A 23,130-nucleotide genomic window follows, 5' to 3' on the forward strand; every position below is an offset into this window, starting at 1 on the left:
TGATAAATCAAACACAAGAGACCACATAGAAGACATTTGACACGTTATTGCTGAAATACAGCCTAATTTAATGCTTAGAGTTGTCAAAATTGCACCTTTCGATTGCACCAAATATGTGGGACCATATGCTTGAACTTGTATTTAAATTATAAATGCCAAAAATTAATCTTTAGACTAAATCACATATTTATATAGTAAAAATAGATTTATTTCCATTTAAAATTCGCCGTCTATAAAACAAAAGTTAGATATTATGAATAATCAAATATTCTAAAAGCTGATAATTAGCTATCTCACCTGTATTTGGGGTTGTCTTTTGTTACAAGGCCAACCTCAATTTCAGTTGGTTTAAAATCGGCAGAAAGAACAGTAGATAAACAGGAAATTGCCACCTGGAAATACAAAGTACATTTCCTTTTTAAGTTCAAAAATTAATAAAATAATTATTCTTTTAACATTCATGAGGGAATATTAGAATCAAATAAAATTAACCAATTAAATGCCTAAAGTCTCATGCGAGTAAAAATTGTTTACAAAAAAAAAAAAAAAGTATGAAGCGGATAATCATGTTTAGACAGGCAACTCCTTTAACATCTTAAAACTTTTATTCAGTTACATTTCAATTTCACAATTTTGAAGACAATTTATCTTTTCTGTTGACAATCATTATGTAAACAAGGAATTTGTTTATTCTCAGACTTTTACAAAGATTCCATTAAATGTATAAGTTGGTCAAGTTCACTTGATAAAAGATATTCAAAGACAATTTTTGAAAAATTGCCATTTTATGAATGCTTTATAAAATATTGTACTCAACATTTATTGAAAATTTACAATATGTTCCTTAAATTAATGTTAATTTTTTTCAGCACACTAATTGCATATCATTCTATATTAATATTGGGTTCTATTCTAAACTGTATAGTTAGTAAACTAGTATAGATATAGAACCCAATATTAATATAGAATGATTAAAGTTTTTATCTATATAATTATAAAACAAATGACCTTGTAATGAGTGATGTAACCCACTTTCCGGTTTACGACATCTGGTTGCGCATGTGCGCATAAACATTAACCCATAAACAAAAATCGCTTCTTTTGCAGATTTTGACCTGCGCACTGAAATATTAACATTATTTCGAAATTATTATTTAACATGGGAAGAGTGGAGGTGTTTTGCAACTATTCTTTATTACTACTATACTGTCGCTATTTTCTTACAACTAAACAACTTTAACCCATTGAGAAACATAACAATTGTAGTAAAGCCAAGACTACTACTACTACTACTACTCTCTATCCTTCCTTTTTTTATTTTTTGTTTACATTTCTAGATACAAAATAGTTGGGGGTGAATTTGTTGACACATTTACTAATCTGTTTCAATATTAGTTTTATTTTATTTATTTAGGTTTTATTTTTTTACTTCAGGTTTTATCAATTATCTTTTTTTAGATTTTAAGTTTCTAGAACTTGGTTGAAGGATTCCAATATGGGTTTTTCATTCTTATATTTCTCATCGGTAGGTTCATGTGCGTTTTTGCTGCTAAATGACTTTCGTCGGCGTTCGATTCGTAGGAAAATCATGTTTAATTTTCAATTTTTGAACGATTATTCGGAAAAATAGGTAACTTTACGCGAATAGGGAGGATTTTTTTTTCATGTTCGAGTGATCCGTCCGTGATTTTTCATTTTAATATACTTTCATAGAAATGTTTCTGTTATGTCCAGCCCCCCCCCTATTTTCTTTACGCCACAAGCGTCACGCTCATACATGAATTCCATAGCTAATATAACATACTGATCCAACGGGTCACGGGTAGTCTAGACTAGTATATATATATATATATATATATATATATATATATATATATATATATATCCATCCAACATCTGATACACTGTGTCGACACCTAAATAGATTTTGGATTACATCTACCAAAACACACTCAACGCACGAACGAATATGGCTGCCCTGTATACCTTTCGGAAAATCAATAAGGAGCAACCACGCTTTTTTTGTTATATGGGAGTACTGCCTTCTCCCCTGGACCAATATTCTGCCTACCTAGATTTATAACCCCGGAGGACTCTGTACTCCTTCCGATAATGGACTGCCCAGGTTGTATCAAAAGTCCCTTTTCCTATAATTATCATTCACTACTCAAAAAACTATTTTCAATATTTGTGCTGAAAAGCAAAATTACTGTCTATTCACAGCTGAACATTTTGCTAATCTGATGATGAGCCATTATTGAAAATCCATGGATTAAGGAAATTAACATAACTCCTATATATTCCTTTTGTCAAACAATAAATTCTTAATTCGAATATATGTGTCTATATGTTGTTTTTTTCAGAATTTAAATTTAACCACTAAACTTATATATTGCTCTATTCTTAAATATTGAGCTTCTCCTTTTTGGCTAGGATCACCCTGAAAATATTACTTCAAGTAATATCTTTCAGGATTTTTCATCTGAATTCTAATCAGTGTTTTATCTCGTTATATATATAACATTAATTTTATTTCTGTGATCCGATGGATTTTTTTTAAAGCATGAACTAAATCTGGACATTTGTAATTCTATTTCCTGTTATGGATTCTAAATGAACTTATTGGATTTAACCTGTCCTTCCTGGATTTTACCTCATTATTCAATAGATTTTTACCTTATCTTTTTATTCAACTTTTTTCTTGTTTCCGCTTTCCCAACCATCAAACTTAACTTTTTTATGCAAATATGATTCAATTCATCTTTGTAGTTTCTTTTAATGCATTAATCTGGAACATTCATTGTATATTTTGCAAATCTGTTTCCTCTGATAATAATTGCATTTTTGAAACTCTGTGGAATAAGGTCTTTCCAGGTTATCTGTACTCCTTGTCGGAAAATTAAAAAAATTCTGTATACTTTCTTTAGAGATTTTTAATGTAATTTCATTTTTTTTTTTTTTTTTTTGAGAATTTGAATTAATTTTCAATAAGATTATATATATATATATATATATATATATATATATATATATATACACACACACTAAAATTCGACATATCCAAAAAAACTTGTTTAAAATCAAACTATCTTTAAATATTCCACAAAGTCATTAAAAAGAACTTTTCTTTTATAAAAAAGCAAAAAATAAAAAGGCTTTATATTGACCAAATGAGAATGAAAATTTTTAATGAAAACAAATCTTTTCATAAAGAGTAAAAATTTATTTAAAAGAATTTATTTGCAAAGGAGAATTTTTTTCTGTAACTTTGTAATTGTTTTCTTCCATTCAAATGGGGAGAAAAAAAAAGAGATCTTGCTAATTACCTCAACAGCTTCTGAACTTGTAAAGTCATGTTTCTTCTTTATTTTCTTTTCCAAATAATTATTTGCTTCGAGCTGTTTAACTCCAGCTGCAGTTGCTTTGTAACCCGAGTAATAACCAGCAGGGTCAGTCTTGTAGACCTGTGGACCATTCTCATCATCAAAACCAATTAAAATCAGACCTGGGGGAAAAATTTGTCATTTTTAGATCTTATTGGATTATGATTAAATAATTTTGCATTTTATTAGAGATACTAGCAGAGAGACCCAATATTGCCCGGGATTGAATAATGATCAATGAATGTTTCACACTCCAATATTTTTTAATGTCATTGAAATCGGCAAAATCTACCATTTTTCAATCAAATCGATTGCATAGAGAAGAGGAAGCCTCATATGCCTCCCCACGGTGACCTAGTCCACAATACATCGTAGTCTACATTGCACTGTAGAGAATCTACTATTGACTTTTATAAAATTATTTTATATATATAACGGCTTGAATTAAAGTTTAAAATGAAAAAGTCAAGTATCATGCTTCAATTGTGCTCTAAACAGAAGCATTCATTTTGAATGCATCCTTGTCATATCAGAGAACCTACTGTTGTTGGTTTCATGTTGGGCCTTTCAGCTTGTGTGGTAATTAAATTTCTCAAATGCACTTGTGATGTTAGGCTGTGCAAGGTGTTAACTTTGGTCAAAATCGCCCGTTCCTTCTTTCATTGTATTATTACGATTATCGATACTTATCAAAGACATTCTGATACAAAACCTATCTAAGAACGCTGCTAGGCACATAAAGTACCCTTGTGCGAAATTTCATAAAAATCTGCTCAGCTGCCTCCAAGTCCATAGGGAACAAACTCACAAAGTTCCTTTAATATAAAAATGTAATAATGTAGATAGTGATGTTTTTTTAATATAATAATATAATAATGTAGATAGTGATGTTTTTTTTAATATAATAATGTAGATAGTGATGTTTTTTTTTAATATAATAATGTAGATAGTGATGTTTTTTTTAAGTTTAATACAATAATATAGATAGTGATGTTTTTTTAATATAATAATGTAGATAGTGATGTTTTTTTAATATAATAATGTAGATAGTGATGTTTTTTTAAGTTTAATGAAAGATTATTTTGTAAAGTCACATATACGTACACGATTCTTTAAGTATTGTGATTCATTCCACATGTCCTAGCATGGTTCTTCTGCTGGGATTTGTTATTTTTATAAATTTTGTTAAAAACTAATTTTTAAAATTAATATCTATCCCCAAACACTAAAATCTCAGCACATTCCATAAACATGAAAAATGTTTAAATACCTCCTGAAACATTTGTTTCGGGTTGTTTAAAAATTAAGCTGATAATTGGAACTTGATTTTATTTAATAAAGTCAACTAATTAAGACCATCAGAAGATTAAGAACCAATCTCATGTTTAAATGTGTCCTTGTGAAGAAGCAAGTAAATAGGGCTTCATGTAAGTGTTACAATATAGTTTGTCAGAAATGGATGAATCAAAACTTAGATGATATAAAAAATGAGATCAGAATTTGAATGCTTAGCAGAAAGCCTTCATTATTCAAATACGGTAGCGTTCGAATATATGGTTAAATGGCAGTTTTAGTTATTTAGAACTGCTTTAAAGCTTCACCACTCACTCACATTTGGACCAGATTTCAAACAATTAGTTTATAGATCACCTTCTCAGCTATAGTGATTTTTTTTTTTTTTTTTCAGTAAAACAAAAGTTGTGATGAATTTTCCGGTGTTCAAAATCGTAAAAATATGTAAGGAGGTGATCAACTGTTTTTATGACTGGTTTCCATAGCAACAACGTCGCTTCAGTGACTACTGTTGCTACTAATTCGAAAAGAGAAGTAACAAGTGAAACACAGAATGAAAGCATGAAAGGGAGATAATCGGGGGGGGGGGGGTGCCGTACATTGTTATTACATGTGCTTATGGGGGCAGAAAAATAAGACTGAAATCAAACAAAGAACAAGTGAATTTATTGGAAGCCTAGAAAAATCATGGATTACAATAGAAAAATGTAAGCATGAAAAGTAATATGGTTAAGCTTAAACATGGAAAAGTAAAGGACTAGTTCAACCTGAAAAAGAAAAGGACAAGATATTCTAGTAAAAAATATATAATAAATTTATAACTTAAAATATTGCAGCATTAAGAAATTTGTTTTAAAATTTAATTTATAACATTATATAATCAATTCTTACAATTTCCATATTGTAGGAAGAGCTAAAGGTTTTGTAATTAAAAAAATTCTAGTGAAACAAAAATAGAAAAACGAGAGATGTCTACTTAAAATAATCTATAATCACTTGTTTTGCTATAAATTTTGGACTTATTGAAATCTTATGCATGCAACCCTACTATAGAGTATGAACATAATCAGCTTCAAGTACCAAGTATATTAGAAGATAGCTAACAAGATACCATCATAAAAAATTTCAAGCAAACTAATATCTTTTTTAGTTATTGGCCACTTAACGGAGGGACAATAGAACCAAAAGAGTATTTAAAAACAAAATGAAATAAGTTTTAAAGTTCAAAATATTTTCGTTTTTAATGTTCAGTAATCCAATTAAGCTACAATTTATAAAGTCAGTTGTGTTTCATAACTTTGCATGGTGTAATGCAGAAACACAATGCAAAATTCACAAAATATTTACTTTTAACAAAACATGGATTCAAAAAAGTTATCCAAAGGATCATGCAAGTGTTAAGGACATTAGCCTTTCATAGATATAATGTTTATTTTACAGTGTGCAAAATTTTAATGTAATTCGATCGATTAGACATTTTAGATGCATTACTAGAAAAGGGTTTACTATTGGTCTCGCGTTTTTCTTGGTTAAACATGTTCATCTACTACTATTCAAGATTGCAAGGACCAAAATAATGCACCAATGATAACCATAACTCAAGTACAATACCCCCCCCCCCCGCAAAAAAAACAAAACAAAACAAAAAAAAAAAACAAAAAAAAAAAACAGAATTCTTAGTTTCCACAATTTTCTTTTTTCTTTATATGACAAATTAATCTATATATTAAGAGGATATTATTTTGTGTGTCACACTTACATCTGAGTGGCTGTCGTTATGGACTTCCATTTCTTGTAATAAATAATTTTACCAAGAATTCTTCATAAGTTTTTGGTCCAAGCTGATGCATCCAAGTCACATCGATATATTTTTTCATTTTTGAAATTGCAACTTCTTAATATATAAAAATCGGTAGTACATTAACTACATAATAATATATACGAAATCTGCAAGAATTAAAATATATCCAAGTGTACTTTATGACTGGGCTATGCCAGGCATCCTTGTTAACTTAGATAAATACTTTTGCAGTTTTAACAAAAAAGCTACAATCGGGACAAGATCAAAGTGTAGTATCTGTTCTTCAGATGCTGCACTTCAATTTCTTGTTCTCTGTCAGTGGAGGAGAAATCCTTCACAACTGAGACAATTTATTTTTGTACCTTTTCTCCACGTTAAAAAACGACCCTGGTGTCTAACTGTCCCGTGGGGAGGCATTGTAAATAGCTACAATAATATCAGAGCGTCTCCATTTACGCTGAACATCTACAGAATGCCAACATCAATATATTACATATGAATGAGTTCCCTGTGGAATTTCCACAAGTCTTGCTAATCTTTAATAATGAAACAAAAATTTTAGTTTTCACTTTTAAACGTAAAAAAAAAGTCCATAAAAGAATGAAATAATTAAAAAATATTTTCCTTATAAAAATTGAGTTTCATTCAGAAAGCGCCTGCAGTTTACCCCAGTGTGTATTAATAAAATTCGTTAACAAAATAAGTTTTTTTCAAAACTAAAAATGAAGCAGCAAAATACTTACAGCATCCAAGAGGTCTCATTTCTGCACTTTGCGTATAAACCTGGGAAATGTCGGCTAAACGCTTACACAACATATCAACTGGAATTTCATAACCATAAGTGTGCATCCATTTTGCAGCTTCATAACGTGCTCGTTGCATTTGGGAGCGGCTGTCGGCTAAGCAAAACAAAAACACATTTTAACAGATTGAAGACTGATATCAATTGGATAAAATAAATCTTGAATATTCAGTAGCTTATATTAAATAAACTATTTATATTTAGAATAGACAATTTCTGCATGGAATTGGGAAATAAAAGCATTCTGAGAAAACTGAGAAATTTGGTGTGTGTAGAGATATATTTCAAAATATAAGTTTAGTAAGCCAATTCATCGCAGATTAAAAAAAAAAAAATATTTGTTTATAAATCAAACTTTTTGACGTCATCATATCTTAGCATAGTTTTTTTTTTTCATCTTGTTCTCTCTTGTGGCATGATGTCACTAAGAAAAACAAAACCCATGGAGTGTTAACGGTGATTTTTAAATGCCAAAGCTGGGAGATACACAAGGTCCTGCATGGAATGTAATATGAAGATTTGTTTTGTGATAAAAGCATTGTTTGAAGTATAAGTTCAAAATATAAGTCAAGGAAACCAATTAAATGCAGATTTTTAAAATGAACATTTGTTTATGAATCGAACGTGAACATCACGTATATATGAATATCCTCACGTGTATACAGTTCAAAAGGAATTAATTTTGATTAATAAAAAAAAAAAAGTATTGCGCTAATCTATAAATATAAAAGCGAAAATGTATGTATGTATGTATGTGTGTGTGTGTGTGTGTGTTTGCTTTTTCTGTATGTCTACAAAAGGCTTCTTTCAGAGAAGCGGTCGGTCGCTTCACAACTTTTTAAAACTTTTTATATCACATAAATCGTAATATCTCAGTCTCGCCTGTCTATTTCGGGAAGATAAATATTCAACATTTGTCGCTCGCCGCATGTGGGTTAGTCTTTTTCCTATAACATCTTGGAAAGCGTTCCCGCCCCGCAGTCAAACTTGACCTCATTAACTCATTAAAACGGGCACCTGCCAAATCCAAGTAATTAAATAAATTCAAACGTGTTTCCGTTAGTATCTCGCGGTGGGGCAATCGTTAACGTTGCACTTTTTTTTTTTCACACTTTAATTTACAACTTTGCCTCAACGGTTCGGGTTCGATCCTCATATTACTTTTTTTTTTTTTTTTTAACCCCCACCCCCGGAGTTTCCACACACACACACCTCCAAACACCCGGGCAACGCCGGTTACCCCTCGCTAGTAAGTTATTAAATGTAAAAGACCCCTATATTATAAACATTGAAGTGAGCTAAAGTCCATTACAAATTTTGTTGATGAATGGTTGTTTTCATTAAATATAAGTCTATACATACTACTAAACCTTTGTAGATCTTGCTTGTAATCTTGTATGACTGTCTATGTGCATAGTAGATGATGTCATCCACTAAAATAAGTGGAAGACATCAGAAAGATACATCTATGTGGACAGTTATGTGTATATAAAGTTAGTGCAAAAACAATATTGTTTTCTCACATGATACTTTTATATATGACTAGCGGAGGTACTCGACTTTGCCCGAGTGTGGAAAGGTGGTGTAGTAAGGTGTCAATACAACCAGGAAAAAAAAAAAAGTTTAAACGAATGGTAAAATAATTCAGTTTTTGTTTTAAAAGGAAAAATCCCATTACGTAAGCCTCCAAATAAGGAAAAACAAAAAGTATGTAGGCCGGCAGACCTGTAATGCAAAGGAAGAAAAGTGAAAAAAGCAAACCGCTTAACCATCGCAGCCATCATGACATCCAACTTCACTGCTGTTCAAATTAAGGCTAGTCATTCTAAGCGTGTATGATGGCTTTGCAAAAATGTTGACAAAAAAGTGACCTCCCCTTGTACAAAACTGCCTAGTTGAGAGTGAAAGAATCTTGACAGTATGGACAAAATTTGAATCCGCATGATTTTCTTGTTCCAGTTCAAACTAGTCCAAAAAGCTGCCGAGACAGCACATGATATCAATAATGTGTTTGGCCTAGGAACTAACGAATGTGTGGCACAATGGTGGTTCAAGAAATTTTGCAATGGTGACGAAAGCCTTCAAGATGAAGATGGTTGCGGCTGGCTGACTGCGGTTGATAACGCACATTAAAAAGCCTTAATTGAAGCCGATTCTCGCAAAATCATACGAGGTCGACCACTCAACAGTTGTTCGCCATTTAAAGCAAATAAGGAAGACAAAAAAGTTTGATAAATGGGTGCCGCATGAATTGAACGATAAAAAAACCCATTTTGAGGTGTGTTTTACGCTTCTTCTGCGCAAAAAAGTGACCCATTTCTCGATCAGATTGTGATGAGAAGTGGATCCTCTATAACAAGCAGCAAAGTAGTTGGATACTGGAAAAGCTCCACAACACTTCCTCAAGCTGAAATTACACAAAGGTGACTGTTTTGTGGTCTGCGGGTGGTTTCACCCATCATAGCTTCTTGAATCCAGGTGAAACGATTATGGCAGCGAAGTACTGCCGACAAATTGATGGAATGCACCAGAAGCTCTAACATATGTGCCCGAGATTGGTTAATATGAAGTGACCAATTTTCCTCCATGACAACGCTCGCCTGCATGTTGCTCAATTGACCCTGCAGAAGCTGAACGAATTGGGCTACAAGACTGCCTTACCCACCGATATTATCACTTTTTCAAGCATCTCAACAATTTCCCGTGTGAAAAATGCTTCAAAAGCTGAGATGATGTCGAATTGGTATTCAATGACTTCATCGCTTCCAGAACTTCGAATTTCTATACTAGCATTAGCATAAATAAACTTGTTTCTCATTGGCAAAAATGTGTCGATTCTAATGGTTCTTATTTCGATTAATAAAGTTTATTATGAAAGGAGTTATGATCTTTTGAAGTTGAACATCAAAAAATATTTTGCACCAACCTTACAAACAAACGCTATATGAACCATCTAGACCTTTTAGTATATTAAGCTTGTGGATATTATCACTGCAATTTTGAAGAAATATATATTCACTTGAAAATGGATGATGTCAAAAGCTACGGATATTTGTAATGCATATATTTATTTGAAAGCAGCAGCAACCATAACTAATCTAATTTTTTTTTTCATAAATGTATAAATCTTTTTGGTGAGGAGAGATTTATGTTTTTGCATTAAAAATGTTATTTGATTAGCCTAGTTGCATGTTGTTTGCATATAAAAATAATCATATATCTTACAGAAACAGGCCACTCATTAATATGATGAATGTAAATTGAAGTGTCTTAATAAAAGTTGATCAGTTCAATTAATGAAATACTAAATTGAAAAAATTCTGAAAATAAAATTTTTATAGAAAAATATCCCAGCTCTAATCATCAGTTATTGCCATATTACTATAACAGTAAATCACGCTACCCTGTGGCATGAAAACAGAGCCCTCTGCTGTGATATTTAAGATTTATGACAATGCAGCCAAACAAAGCATCAAACTCTCAGTGTGTAAGAAGTATAAACAAATGATGAAGTAAAGCTAAGAAAAAAATATTTCCAGATTGATAAGGTATATTTATGTATATCAAGTTTCATGTAGATAATAGTTTCAGAATTATTTTTATGTAAAAATGTGGAGGCCATTGGTTCTGAATATAAATTCAGCATGAGTGACCTTGGCAAAATGCTGGTTCGCATCCCTCTGGGACTTTTAAGGCTAAAAAAAACATGCCTTTTGAGAGCTCTTTTACCATATTACTCTAACTTAACTGCGCTAATGTTTCTTTAAACTGTAGAATTTTAAATAAAAAACATGTAAAATTTGGTATGTAGCAGTATTAACAAACTTTCTCTTTTTTGAACAAATTTTAATAATATTCTGAAAACTAAAAATTTTGCACGAATGTGGAGCATTCAAACGATGCAATCTAAAACCATAGAACTTGATTTCCCTTTTATCAAATAATATACTAGTAGAACGCGCAACATTACAGATGTCTTATTATAGAACCAATTTTCTATTGGTTACTATATTGTACCCAATATTTTGTAGCGATTTCAAAAGTAACAAGCCGCGTGTGTGTGGTCCCCTCTGGTGCTGCATGTGAGATGACATCACAAAAAATAGTGAAGAAATGATGAATGCGAGAAGTGTGAAGGGCCAACGTTGCCTTCACATTTTCACCCAGTTTCAGAAAAATCTAATGGATGGAGCAAAAGTTATGGAGTAAAAAGTGGCATTTTTTTGCAATTTTGGGGCATTTGTGACCCTTTTGAGCTTCTGAGAATGCTGAATCCCAGTGAAAACAGACAACAAATGGTGCAGTTCATGCCTTAAGACATGTATATTTGAATTCAGCACCATGAAAACCACTATATAGACATACATATCAAGTTTTTGAGTAATATGAAAAAAGATCTCCAAAGAGGCATATTTTTTTTAGCCTTAAAAGTCCCAGAGGGATGTAAACCAGAATTTTGCCAGGGTCACCCATACTGAATTCATATTAAGAACAATGGCCTCCACATTTTGGCCAAGTTTCAGGAAAATCTAATAGATGGATCAAACACTATGGGTGAAAAAAAAAAGTCATTTTTGGCCACTTTAAGGCATTTTTGACCTCTTGAGCCCCTAGAGATGCCGAATCCCAGTGTAAATCGATAATGGTACAGTTTCAAGCCTTAACACATGTATATTGGAGTTGATCACCATGAAAAAACATTACATAGTCAGACATATCAAGTTTTTGTTGAGAAATATGAAAAAAAGAGCCACAAAAAGGGGCACTTTTAGCACTAAAATTTTGCCAGGGTTACCCAGACTGGATTTATATTAAGAACAATGGGCTCCACATTTTGACGAAATTTCAGAAAAATCTAATGGACAGATCAAAAGTTATGGGGCAAAATGTGTAATTTGGGCCATTTTGGAGCATTTTTTTTTTTTTTTTTTTTTTTTTACCTCTTTTGAGCCCCTGGAGACAAAGGGAATTTTCACAAAAATTTTTTTTTACTGTGCACATCTATTTAATGAAATACAATTTGTGCCAAAATTTCAGGAAAACTAATGGATGGTTATCTGGCAATCGTCCAGAATAATGGATGCACAGATGCCACTGAAAACATAGGTCTCTCTCCGATAAATCGGGGGACCAAAAAGACTTGGGTGTCATCAGCTAGAATTGAAACCAAAACAGTTAACATTCCAGCCATATCTGTTAATGTTCGAGCTATCGTCAGACAGATAAGATAGTTAAAAATGAATCAACGTATAAACGTATATATATTTATGCATACATACATTCATTCAAGAGTACTTCAAGTCAACATATGCTTGACAAGTTCAAATTTTTTCAACTTTGACTCCTTAGTAGCTATTTTTACCTGCTAAAAACCCATAAAATAGTTCACAAAAATGCAATCATCTGACTTGTCTCGCATCTGTCTCAGTGGAGATGCAGTTTGAGAAAAAAAAAAAAAAAAAAAAAAAGGAGACAGACAGACACACCCAGCAAATTTTATAAATCAAATATTTATTCTCTTACAAAATTTCTTTTTGTAAGTGCTAACTTTCCAAGTTTAAATTAACGTTTTATTAAAAAAAAAAAAAAAAAAAAAAAAAAAATTTTTTTGAAAGATTCTGGATTCCTATTTAATGACCTGTAATCCTTCACGTCACAGGTCATGTTTGATCTATTTTAATGAATGCTTGCATAAAAGATGATCTTGGTGCCCCCAGAATCACCACTTATCAAGGCCCAGATGTCACTTAAAGATAAGGTTTAAGAGTGTACAGTAGTCAATTAGACAATGTAGTAATTGATAGTAATGGAAATTCGATAAATTTGTTAACTGAAGTTGAACGGCTCATCAAAAACTTGTTTACATTGGACTTAAAGACAACCATATTGTAGTCAGTTGGAAAGCAGCCAAGCGGAAGGCAGTTCCACAGGCGTGCAGTTCTAAGAAAGAAGCTTTGTTCATGGAATCTACATCCAGGTTTAGGCACAAATAAAGAGTGAGGGAGAATTATTGATAGTGTTTTCAGCTAGATGAGTGTTGTGAAAGTTTGGCAAGCAGGAACCATAAATTGAAGCTCAGGCTTCAACTAAATGTAGCAATACACATGAAAAAATTGAAATGACTTAAAATTTTTAATGGTATACATAGAAAGAGCTGGATGTGCTAAGAAAAAATATTAAATTTTTAAAAATCCAATTAAGGATGTTGGTTATTTTTGTTTTACGGCATATCAACCCTTTTCAGGTTATTTAATGCCGAATCCAAAGATTTTGAAGAAAAAGTTTTTAATAGAATATATTTGTTGTTTTCAAGTCGGTTTCTATTTAACGCATAGTTGGGACCCTAACAGGTACTACCACTCTGGGTCAGAGTGGACCTGGGAGCAATGGCAATTAAGGGGTGGCTCCACACTCCTCAAACCCCACAAACTCGGGCCTCACCATCGGATATAGTTTAAGGTAATATCCAAGATTAACAATTAAGAAAGTTATGACTATTTTTGTGCCTCACACATTTGGATATTTTTCCCCTTTAAAACCATATGCATTTTGTCATCTTTTTTACACCACTTTTTCAGTAAAAAATGTTATATCTTTGTTAAAACACAAGATTAAGCAATAAAATGTGTATTTTGTGCAAGGAATCAGAATATGCTACTGAATATCTCCAAAAGTTACCTGTTTTCAAATAATCTGCAGTAAATGCACATAAATATACTGCATTTCCTTAAAAATACCATGTATCCATCAAAAGAAAAGATGTTAGAGAACTCAAAATTGAGTTGTAATGCATTTTATGTTAAAAAAACTGAAATCGTAATCTAAAACTATTAAAAATGACTATATTGCAATATTTTTTTGTTAATATTGTAGACTAGCAGGACCCATTAACTGGCGTTGCTTGGTGGTAGCATGCCCGTATCCTCTCATAGAAAAATGAAATACATTTGTTGTGGTTTCCTAACATCCAACCTCCTCATGTCAGATCACCCATTTTCATAGTTAGGGTGACTGTCCAAATATTTGCCACAAATTTAACCTCGCTGATCGCTATCAGGATCCCCACGCGCAAATATTATGAACGAACAACAAAGAAATTTTTTTGTGGCAGTATTGGTCAGACATAATTGGATATGTTCCTCCCCTGTGCGTACTAATCTGTGATTTAAAGTGCATAATACAGGGCTTTATATCGTGAATACTTGTACCCACCAAATATAAATGAGATTTTCTGGACCAGCATAGTGGAAAACCTATAAAAGTCGACATTATAAAAGGAAAGTGTGTAGGTAAGGTAAAGATTTATCTTAAACTCAAACAAACAATCCTTGTAAAAAAAAAATATCAAGTACAGTTGTTGTCCAACTCCTAACCTCTTCATGTTAACGGTTTTCTGAATGGACAGCCCCAATCAGCAGCACATGTTTATCACTTTATTTGCTTAAAAACATATATAATGTACATTCATATTTATTAATTCATTTGAAAGTAAATTCATTTCCAAACAAAACAGTTGTATTTTGAGGACTAAAAATGCTTTGGTTTTTAAAATATGACGATTTTGACAGAACACCTTGAAATCTGATTATCCAAAGCGTTTTATCGGCAGTGTGTATTGCTACTAAATGAATAATACAGCCATGAATAGACTTATTATTGTTTAGATGAAATTGCAGTATAGCTAAGAACAAAAAGGGTGGGAGGAACAAATAGATAAGAAATAACTATTACCAATCAATAGAAAATTTGCTATAGTCAGTTAACGTACTTCTTAACTTCTACCGTGGCAGTACTGGAAGCAGTGACAAGACAAATCAGTTCCTTTGCTTTTTGTTTTCACGCTTAAACCTATCCTGAGCATGCCCTTTTTGTTAAAATTATGTTTTTCCAATTGTTTTTTTAATTTTGTTTAATTTAATAAACACTGAAAAGTTTTTTTCAGTCTTATTTTAATTAAGTATTACTGAAAGCAGTTTTATTTTTTATTTTTTAAGAATTATTAAAAACACTAACATTTTTTTAAGGCTATTTTGGGAATATTATGTATTGTATATGTTTTTTTTTATTGTGAAATGTTGCTATTTTATTTTTATTATTTAAACTCCAAAAACTTATTTTTAAAATTAAAAAGTATTTTTATAATTTCATAAACATTTCTTATAAAATTCCAAATAAAATAAAAACTTATTTAAAATTTTGTTATCAAAAGTGCAAATAAAGACTGTGTTATTTTTATTTGTATGATTTTGTTAACTTTTTATTGAATATTTTTCAATAACGTCCTTTCATATTTTAATAAATCGCTTTATAATAGAAATACTGAAGAACAACAAAAATGAAGGAACTGATTTGCCTTGTCACTGCTTCTGGTAGCGCTACGCTGGAAGTTAGGAAGTACGTTAGCTGACTATAATAAAAAATTTAATAGTTTGTTGACTGGCAGTTTCGAATTTTGGAAACTATTTCAAAATTTGTTTTGTCATTTTCACTTACCTGATTTTGTCAAACAAAATGGTCAAATTTTTCTTTTTCAGCTAGTCGCTTATTTCAGGTATAAAAAATGTTTATGGCATCACTAACCCTATGTTTAGGGGTAGTTTCCAGTTAGATTACGATAAATCTATTTTTATGTTAAGCTTGAAATTAGCAACCCCCTCAAAAGAAAAAAAAAAAAGCACCATCTTGGAAGATGATTTAAATAAATTAAAAGTGATAACAAATTTTACTTATGGACACTCAAGATAATTGATTGCTGTATATTAGGATACCAACTATTACATTGGCCAAGTTATCGGGATTATATCTCCATTCAATACAGTAATCAAACTTTTTAACTCCAACCAAAGGCAGAAATGATTTCTGATGGCATTTAGCAAATGGTTTTACACAAGTGGCATCAATATTTGTATATAGATGGGATTTTAGTTTCATGTCAATTTCTGGTGATGGTAGGATTTGAACTGTTCCAGTGTTTATTATAGCAGAAGAAAAATACTTCTTACTACAAATCACTAAACAGAAGAATTTTAAGCGGGACAGTTAAATTTGACTAGATGTTCTGTCAGTTAAAATAATATTTTTTTTTAGTTATTTCAAAGTTAAAAAAAGTAACTTTTGTTTAAGTAATTTCTGAATTTGTTTTTTGTCAGCAAAAATATAGCTATGGACAAAAACTTATAAAGACACATTCTCATTTCAAAATTAGTCAAATGGCAAAGTTTCAAGCAATCGATACTGTTTTCCAGCAATATACTTTTATTTTATCCATTTTTGACCAATTATCAAATTTGTTTTTTGCATTTAACTAGTATAAATCTGAGTATTTTTTTATTGATTTTAAAGAAAAATCTTTCCAATATATTATGAAACATCAAGATTCCATGTATTATCTGTTTAAATTAAACTTATATAAACATTTAAAATAATGTTTCCAGATGATTTTTGTACATTTGCTTTTTTGGGGAGGGGGTATTTAATCTGGTTTAATTAAATAATTATTGCTTCCATTATGATTAATTATCACTTAACACAAGATGACAAAATACGTTTGTAAGGATTTTTCACTTGTTTGAAATCTACATTTTTAGTTACATATTGAAATTTGGCTTCTAGACTAACACACCAACAAACTTTCCAACAGTCAATTCTCAGCTACCAAAATTATTGGTACCATTTGTTTTGCATCCACAAATCTTTCAGATATAATGAAATAAAAAAAGTTTGGTTTGGAATACCTATTGAAAAATGATATTTCATAAATCCAGCAGTTGCTTCTAACATCAATATGATAAAAGTGAACATCCTTATGTCTAGCTCACTTCAATGAACCAAGAGGCTTAATCTTAACAGAAATAAATTTCTTTCACTGTTAAGCGACATAAAAAATATACCTTTATTCTTAATATTTTTATAACTAAAACAGCAATTGATCTGCACAGATGCTTTTTCCAGAAAAAGTTTATTTTTTTTAATTTAGTAAAACTTCTCATGTATTGTTCTTTTTTCAAAGTTTTACCTTGATTAATCTTTTCAATTTTTTACAAGATTTTTTTCACATATAACAAGAGGGAATAAATCACTAATCACGGGGCAACTTGCTAGCTGTTAAGAGGATTATTGTTTACACAGCACATTTTTGTATCGTCTTTTCAATGAAACAAATGAACATTTGGTCTAATCAAAGAGATTTTAAATGAAAAATAAAATATTGAATATTTAAAAGGTAGAAGAATTAAGAAAAAGTAAAGGCTTGCTAAGACTTACCTGTCATGCCAGTCATGACACATCCTATATGGTCCGTAACTTGATAAAGATGAGTCACAGTATCAGGGTCTAAAAGCTTGTCCTATGAAACCAATAAAAAATTAAGCATATTGAAAATTATAAGAATAGGTATATTGGTTCATTCATGGCCATAGAATAGATGTCTAATTATAGTTGTGAAAAAAATATGTATACAGATATATATGAGAAGTCGGCTTTGAAGAGAGAGAAAAAATACTGATTATTTTAAAATACAGACGTTAAAATAACTGATTTCAACTTCTTCAAAAAGGTAGCGACCCAGGTTTTTGGAAAGAACAAGTGAAGCATGCATAGTCCCCCGTGAGTGCACAGTGAACGAGGCATAAAAAAAATGACTAGTTCAGTATTGACCCCCCTTCCTCCTCCCAAAGTGCCCAGAGGATGTCAAATCCTAGTGAAAATGAACAAACAGTGCAGTTTTAGACCGTAACATATGTAAATTTTAGTTCTGCACTATGCAAAAAAGAAATGACTTAGTCCATCATAGTTATTGAGAAAAGTGCAGACGAACGGATGAGTTTACAGGTTCACCCTCCTTTTGTTGGGGACCAAAAAAGTCTTAAATTGAAATTCAAGGAATTTTGCTTAATTGGTGTCTAATATTTATTAAATTAAATTTAATGAAGTTGTGCCCATATTATTCCCTGAAACCCTTTAAAATTCAAATTTGTGAAAACTTAACTAGATATTTGATACCAATAAATATTTAACAAATTTCCCTTTTTTCTTTAACAAAAAAGAAATAAAAAAAAAAGTTGGTTATGCCTAATTATACATACGTTAGGTCACTCACTGAACTCTAGTTAGATTGAACTAGGGAAAAGAGTTTGTAAAGCCAGTTAAAAAAAAAAAAAGGACAAAATTAGTCAATTTCTGCTTCTTTCTTATATATAAAAAAAGCCTTAGGGTGACAAAAGTTTAATTAAACTCTAGTATAATAAAATATATATTCTCCCCTTTTTAGTAGATAACACATTTTGAAGTAATAAAAAGAACTGCATGAAATCAAAATAGAAACAAAAACATTAACGTAGATGTTTAAGTTGGAAGTCAGATGTGTTATTGCACCTAGGTTTTTTCTTTTGGGGGGGGAGGAGAGAGGAGGATAAACCTCATATTGAGAGTCACACTTTGTTCTTGCAACTGTCTAAAAAAAAATTCATATTTAATTCAATATTATTCATAAATTGTTGCTAAACACAATTTGTTAGCATTTTACTTTCAAAAATGATTTTTGTTGTCGCCTGTCTAATTTGCCAGACTTTGAAAAGCTAAATATTCCACATTTTTCGATCGCTGTGTGTGGATTTGGCTTTTTCATATAATAAAAGTGAAATGAAGCTTAAGACATTGTTCCCGGTGCGATTGCCGAGAACGTGCAAAAGCAATCAGCTTTGATCAATGCGGACTTTCTCCTTATATCAGACAATTGCTATTCAATTTGGACAATCTCCTTTTTAAGAAGAGATGACCCCCACCCAAAAAAAAACATCTTGAGGGAGACTTCCCCGCAGTAAATAAAAAGCTGCCCCACAGTGAAAGTTGACCTCATTAAGTCATTAAGTATGGGCACCTGCCAATTCTTAATACTTAAATAAATTCAAACATATTTCCGTTACTATTTCTTGCTGGCCGTTTTTTTTCACACTTTATTTTCCAACTTTACCTCAAGGCTCCGGGTTCGATCCTTTCTACTTACCTACCAAAACTTTTTTTTTTTTTTTTTTAAATAAAAAGGGTTTGCATTACTAAACACAGATACGAAAAAGTTGTTGAAAAATAAATATGTAACAAATGTTATCAAAGGCAAGATAAGTTACTTTTCTACCTAACTGGATAAGATTTTAGTGTTTTTATTTAATGTAAAATGTTTAATCGGTTCGAAAACATGCAGTGTTTCTCAGTATATTTGAAAAATACAAATGGCGGCAGAAAAATTAGTTAAAAACGAAAAAAAACTATACAAAATATTGTTACCGTGACATAGGCTGACATATATTTGGTGGTTATTTAACAGTAATTTGTACAGTTTTTTTAGTTTTAACTTATTTTCCCAAACTTAACGGGTTTAAAACAGAGTCTGCCGCCATTTGTAATTTTCAAATAAACACTGTTTTTTGAGGAGAATAAACATTTTACATTAAATAAAAACACTAAAAACTTATCCACTTTTCTAGAAAAGTAACTTATCTTGCCTTTGATAATATTTGTTATACATTTCTTTTTTTGACAACTTTTTCGAATCTATGTGTACAGTCATACAAACCCAATAAAAACACTAAAAATTACCCAGTTAGGTAGAAAAGTAACTTATCTTTCCTTTGAAAACATTTACTTGTTATATATTTGTTTTTGTTGACAAGTTTTTCAAATCTTTGTGCAAGTACAAACCCGAAGGGAGTATTTTTCTGTCTCTTTTTATTTTTGGTACCGCCCTATTTTAAAATAGTTTTTCCAAGTTAAATTTAAATTTCACAATATCTTTTTTTTTTTTTTTGGTAATTTTTTTTTTTTTTTTTAGATTAGGTTCACCTCCACAATTTTCTTTAAAATGACCACCTTTAATGGTTTTCGACTATGCTGAAGAAGAAAATCTCATTTAAAATTTGGAGAGACAAGTAGCTTTCGAGATATAAAGACCTGTAGTATGCACTACAATTCACTGGTGGCCATGAATTAACACCCCCCAGCCTCACCATATTAACGGCTTTCGGAATAAACACCCCCTAACCCCCCCATGTTAAAAACAGCTTTTGGAATAAATACCACCATTCTCCCCATGTTAAGAACGGCTTTCGGAATAAACATCCCCAACCTACACATGTTACAAATTGTGAAGGTGGACCTAATGTGAAAATTTACCTTTCGTTTTTTTAATAAATTGTTAGTTGAAAGCACAGAAGGCAGATTTTCCATTTAGTTGTACAAATATCCTCAAACCAGGTAATCACTAAAAGGGACTCTTAAAGGTCGACACCGGTATCGAGCAAAAGTTTGTTTACATGTTTTACAAACTTTAAATGGGTAAAATATAAGCAGATTGAAAATGTGATTAAAAATTAATGCAAGATGAAGTTTTAAAATGATTAAATGTTTTATTTTATTTAAAATTAAAAACATTGCCCAATAAAAAGGAAATTTTTGAGTACTTATGTATTTTTGGTGCCGTGCTGAAATAATAACGTTTTAAAAACCATTCTTAATGAGGAGCTGAGGATGTTTTATAACTATTCTGTGCTTCCACCTTACAATTTTAAAAAAAAATTGTGAAACTTTAATTTAAACTGAACAAAAAAAAAAAAAAACTATAAAAATAGCACGGTAGCATCTGCCATCGCATACGTCTGAGAACAATATCTACTGTAAAATTAAACCAAAATTTGGTGCTTATGCGTTTTTTATACCACACTATTTTTAAATAGTTTTTTTATGTTACATTAATTTATATATATATATTTTTTTTTAAACTGTAAGGTGTAAGCACAGAATACTTAAAAAAACAGCCTCCACATGTTAATGGCTTTCAAAATAACCTTATTTCAGCACAGTAACAAAAAATATAGAAGTACCCAAAATTTTATTTTTATTGTTCAATGTTTTTAATGTTAAATTATAAAATAAAACATATTTAATCATTGTAATACTTCATCTTGCATTATTTTTTAAATTTGTTAAATAATGTGGTTAATTTAAATTAAATTTTAATCACATGATCACATTTTCAATAATTATGTGATTATATTTTATCCATTTAAAGTTTGTAAAACATGTAAAAAAAAAAAAAAAAAAAACCTTCTGCTCGATACCGGTGTTGACTTTTAAGAGTCCCTTTTAGTGATTACCTGGTTTGAGGATATTTGTACAATGGCAAATCTGCTGAAACCTTTCTGTATTTCACCTAAAAATTTCTTTAATAAAGAAAAAACATTCATATTTTCTCATATGAAAACCTCTGTAAGAAAGTGTTCTTTCAATTTTGTTAGAAAAGTTTTCTTAAAAAAAAAAAAAAAAAAAAAAAAAAAAAAGGAAGAAAGAAAAAACTTTAAACTAACAATTCACGGTAAAAAAAAAAAAAAAAAAAAATCGAATCTTAATTGCATTGTTTTTTTTTTTTCAAGTTAAATTCAATTTTCACAATTTTTTTATTATAATTTCACGATATCTTTTTTTTGTAATAATAAATTGTTATGGTAAGAATGACTGCAAAAAAAAAAAGAAAAAAAAAAAGATATTTCAGCACGTTAAATGCATATGTACCGTGAATTTTCTTTGAAACAAAAATAAAAACTGTACTTTCACCTAACAATTTATAGTAATAAAAAAAGTTCATATTTTCTTATATAGAAACTGTAAAAAAAAAAAAAAAAAAAAAAAAAAAAAAAAAAAACGTGTGCTGCCAATTTTGTTAAAACATTATTTTCACGGCAAAGATGGTTTTGTTAGGGTTCTTTGACTTATGTTTCAACTATAAACGCACCTTCTGGCGAGCAATTTGTTTTAAATTACAAAATTGGGAAGTGAATTTAAATTTTAACAAGGCCGATAGCCATTAGTCGCATGCTCTCGTGTAATGAATGAATGCATGAATGTAGGATTGACATGAAATTCTTAAAGATAAACTAAAATGACTGAAAAATGGGCTGAAATGACTTAAATAAATAAAAAGTAAATGACTTAGAATGACTTTAATGAACTTAAGGATGAATTGAATGTCCTTAATAATGAATTGAATGCTTAAAAAATAACTGGAATCCTTCAAAAACAATTTGAATGATCTGGAGAATGACTTGAATGGCTTTGAGACTGACTGGTTGTAAAGTGGGTGATCATTTTTCATTAAAGTAATACAGAAAAGTGATCCCCCTTTATATCACAAAGTTACAAACATAAGTACAGCATGTAGTAAGAACAGATACTACACTTTGATCTTGGTCAGAAGGCCAAGAAAAGCTGTATTTATTTGCTCCCCTACCGAGCAAATTAGGCACAAGGCCGATTTTTAAGGTGCGGAGTGAAGGAGAAATGGGGGACCAACTCCCCGAGGAGTAGGGGAGCTGGATAGCGACAATTGGTATGAAGGGTGGTCTCTACATTGACCAAGGTCTTATATGTGGAGTTTCCCCCACATACGACCTTTGCTTGCAGTATCTACCAGAACAGATACTACACTTTGATCTTTATATATTTAATTTATTTCGTTTAAAGAAAAAATTACAATTAAAAAAATTCCAATATAAAATTAAAACATTTAAAAAAGTAAAATCTCCAAAAGATAAAACAAATTTAGGCACAAGGCCCTATAAGATCTGAGGAGGGGAGTGTTGCAGGGTCTTTGTAACTAAAGTAAAAATGGAGTCTGTGGCGACTTTACTCTTGACTGGCAACATTTACCACAATACCTCATTCACTCCGTGGAATCTAAAGCTAACTAATGAAAACCCCAGCGTTTTTACAAAAAGGATATATATATATATATACAATTTCCGTATGTGTGTGTGTGTGTGTGTGTGTGTGTGTATGCGCATTTTTTTTTTTTTATATATTAA

At 30.8% G+C, this 23,130-nt stretch overlaps 1 protein-coding gene across 1 annotated transcript in view; it reads right to left on the reverse strand.

The window, feature by feature from the left end:
* The window catches only part of LOC145260543 (proteasome subunit alpha type-6-like), a 38,742-nt gene that overhangs the window by 661 nt on the left and 14,951 nt on the right, over positions 1 to 23,130 (reverse strand). Inside the window, exons 3-6 of the mRNA XM_080118765.1 lie at positions 17,543 to 17,624; positions 7,221 to 7,376; positions 3,327 to 3,505; positions 298 to 392 (exon numbers count right to left, since the gene is read on the reverse strand). Of these exons, the coding sequence (XP_079974891.1) occupies positions 298 to 392; positions 3,327 to 3,505; positions 7,221 to 7,376; positions 17,543 to 17,624 (512 nt within the window). The remainder of the gene's footprint in view (positions 1 to 297; positions 393 to 3,326; positions 3,506 to 7,220; positions 7,377 to 17,542; positions 17,625 to 23,130) is intronic.

Source organism: Euprymna scolopes, chromosome 36, assembly GCF_053919585.1.
Source record: "Euprymna scolopes isolate OS-2025 chromosome 36, ASM5391958v1, whole genome shotgun sequence".
NCBI lineage: Eukaryota > Metazoa > Mollusca > Cephalopoda > Sepiida > Sepiolidae > Euprymna > Euprymna scolopes.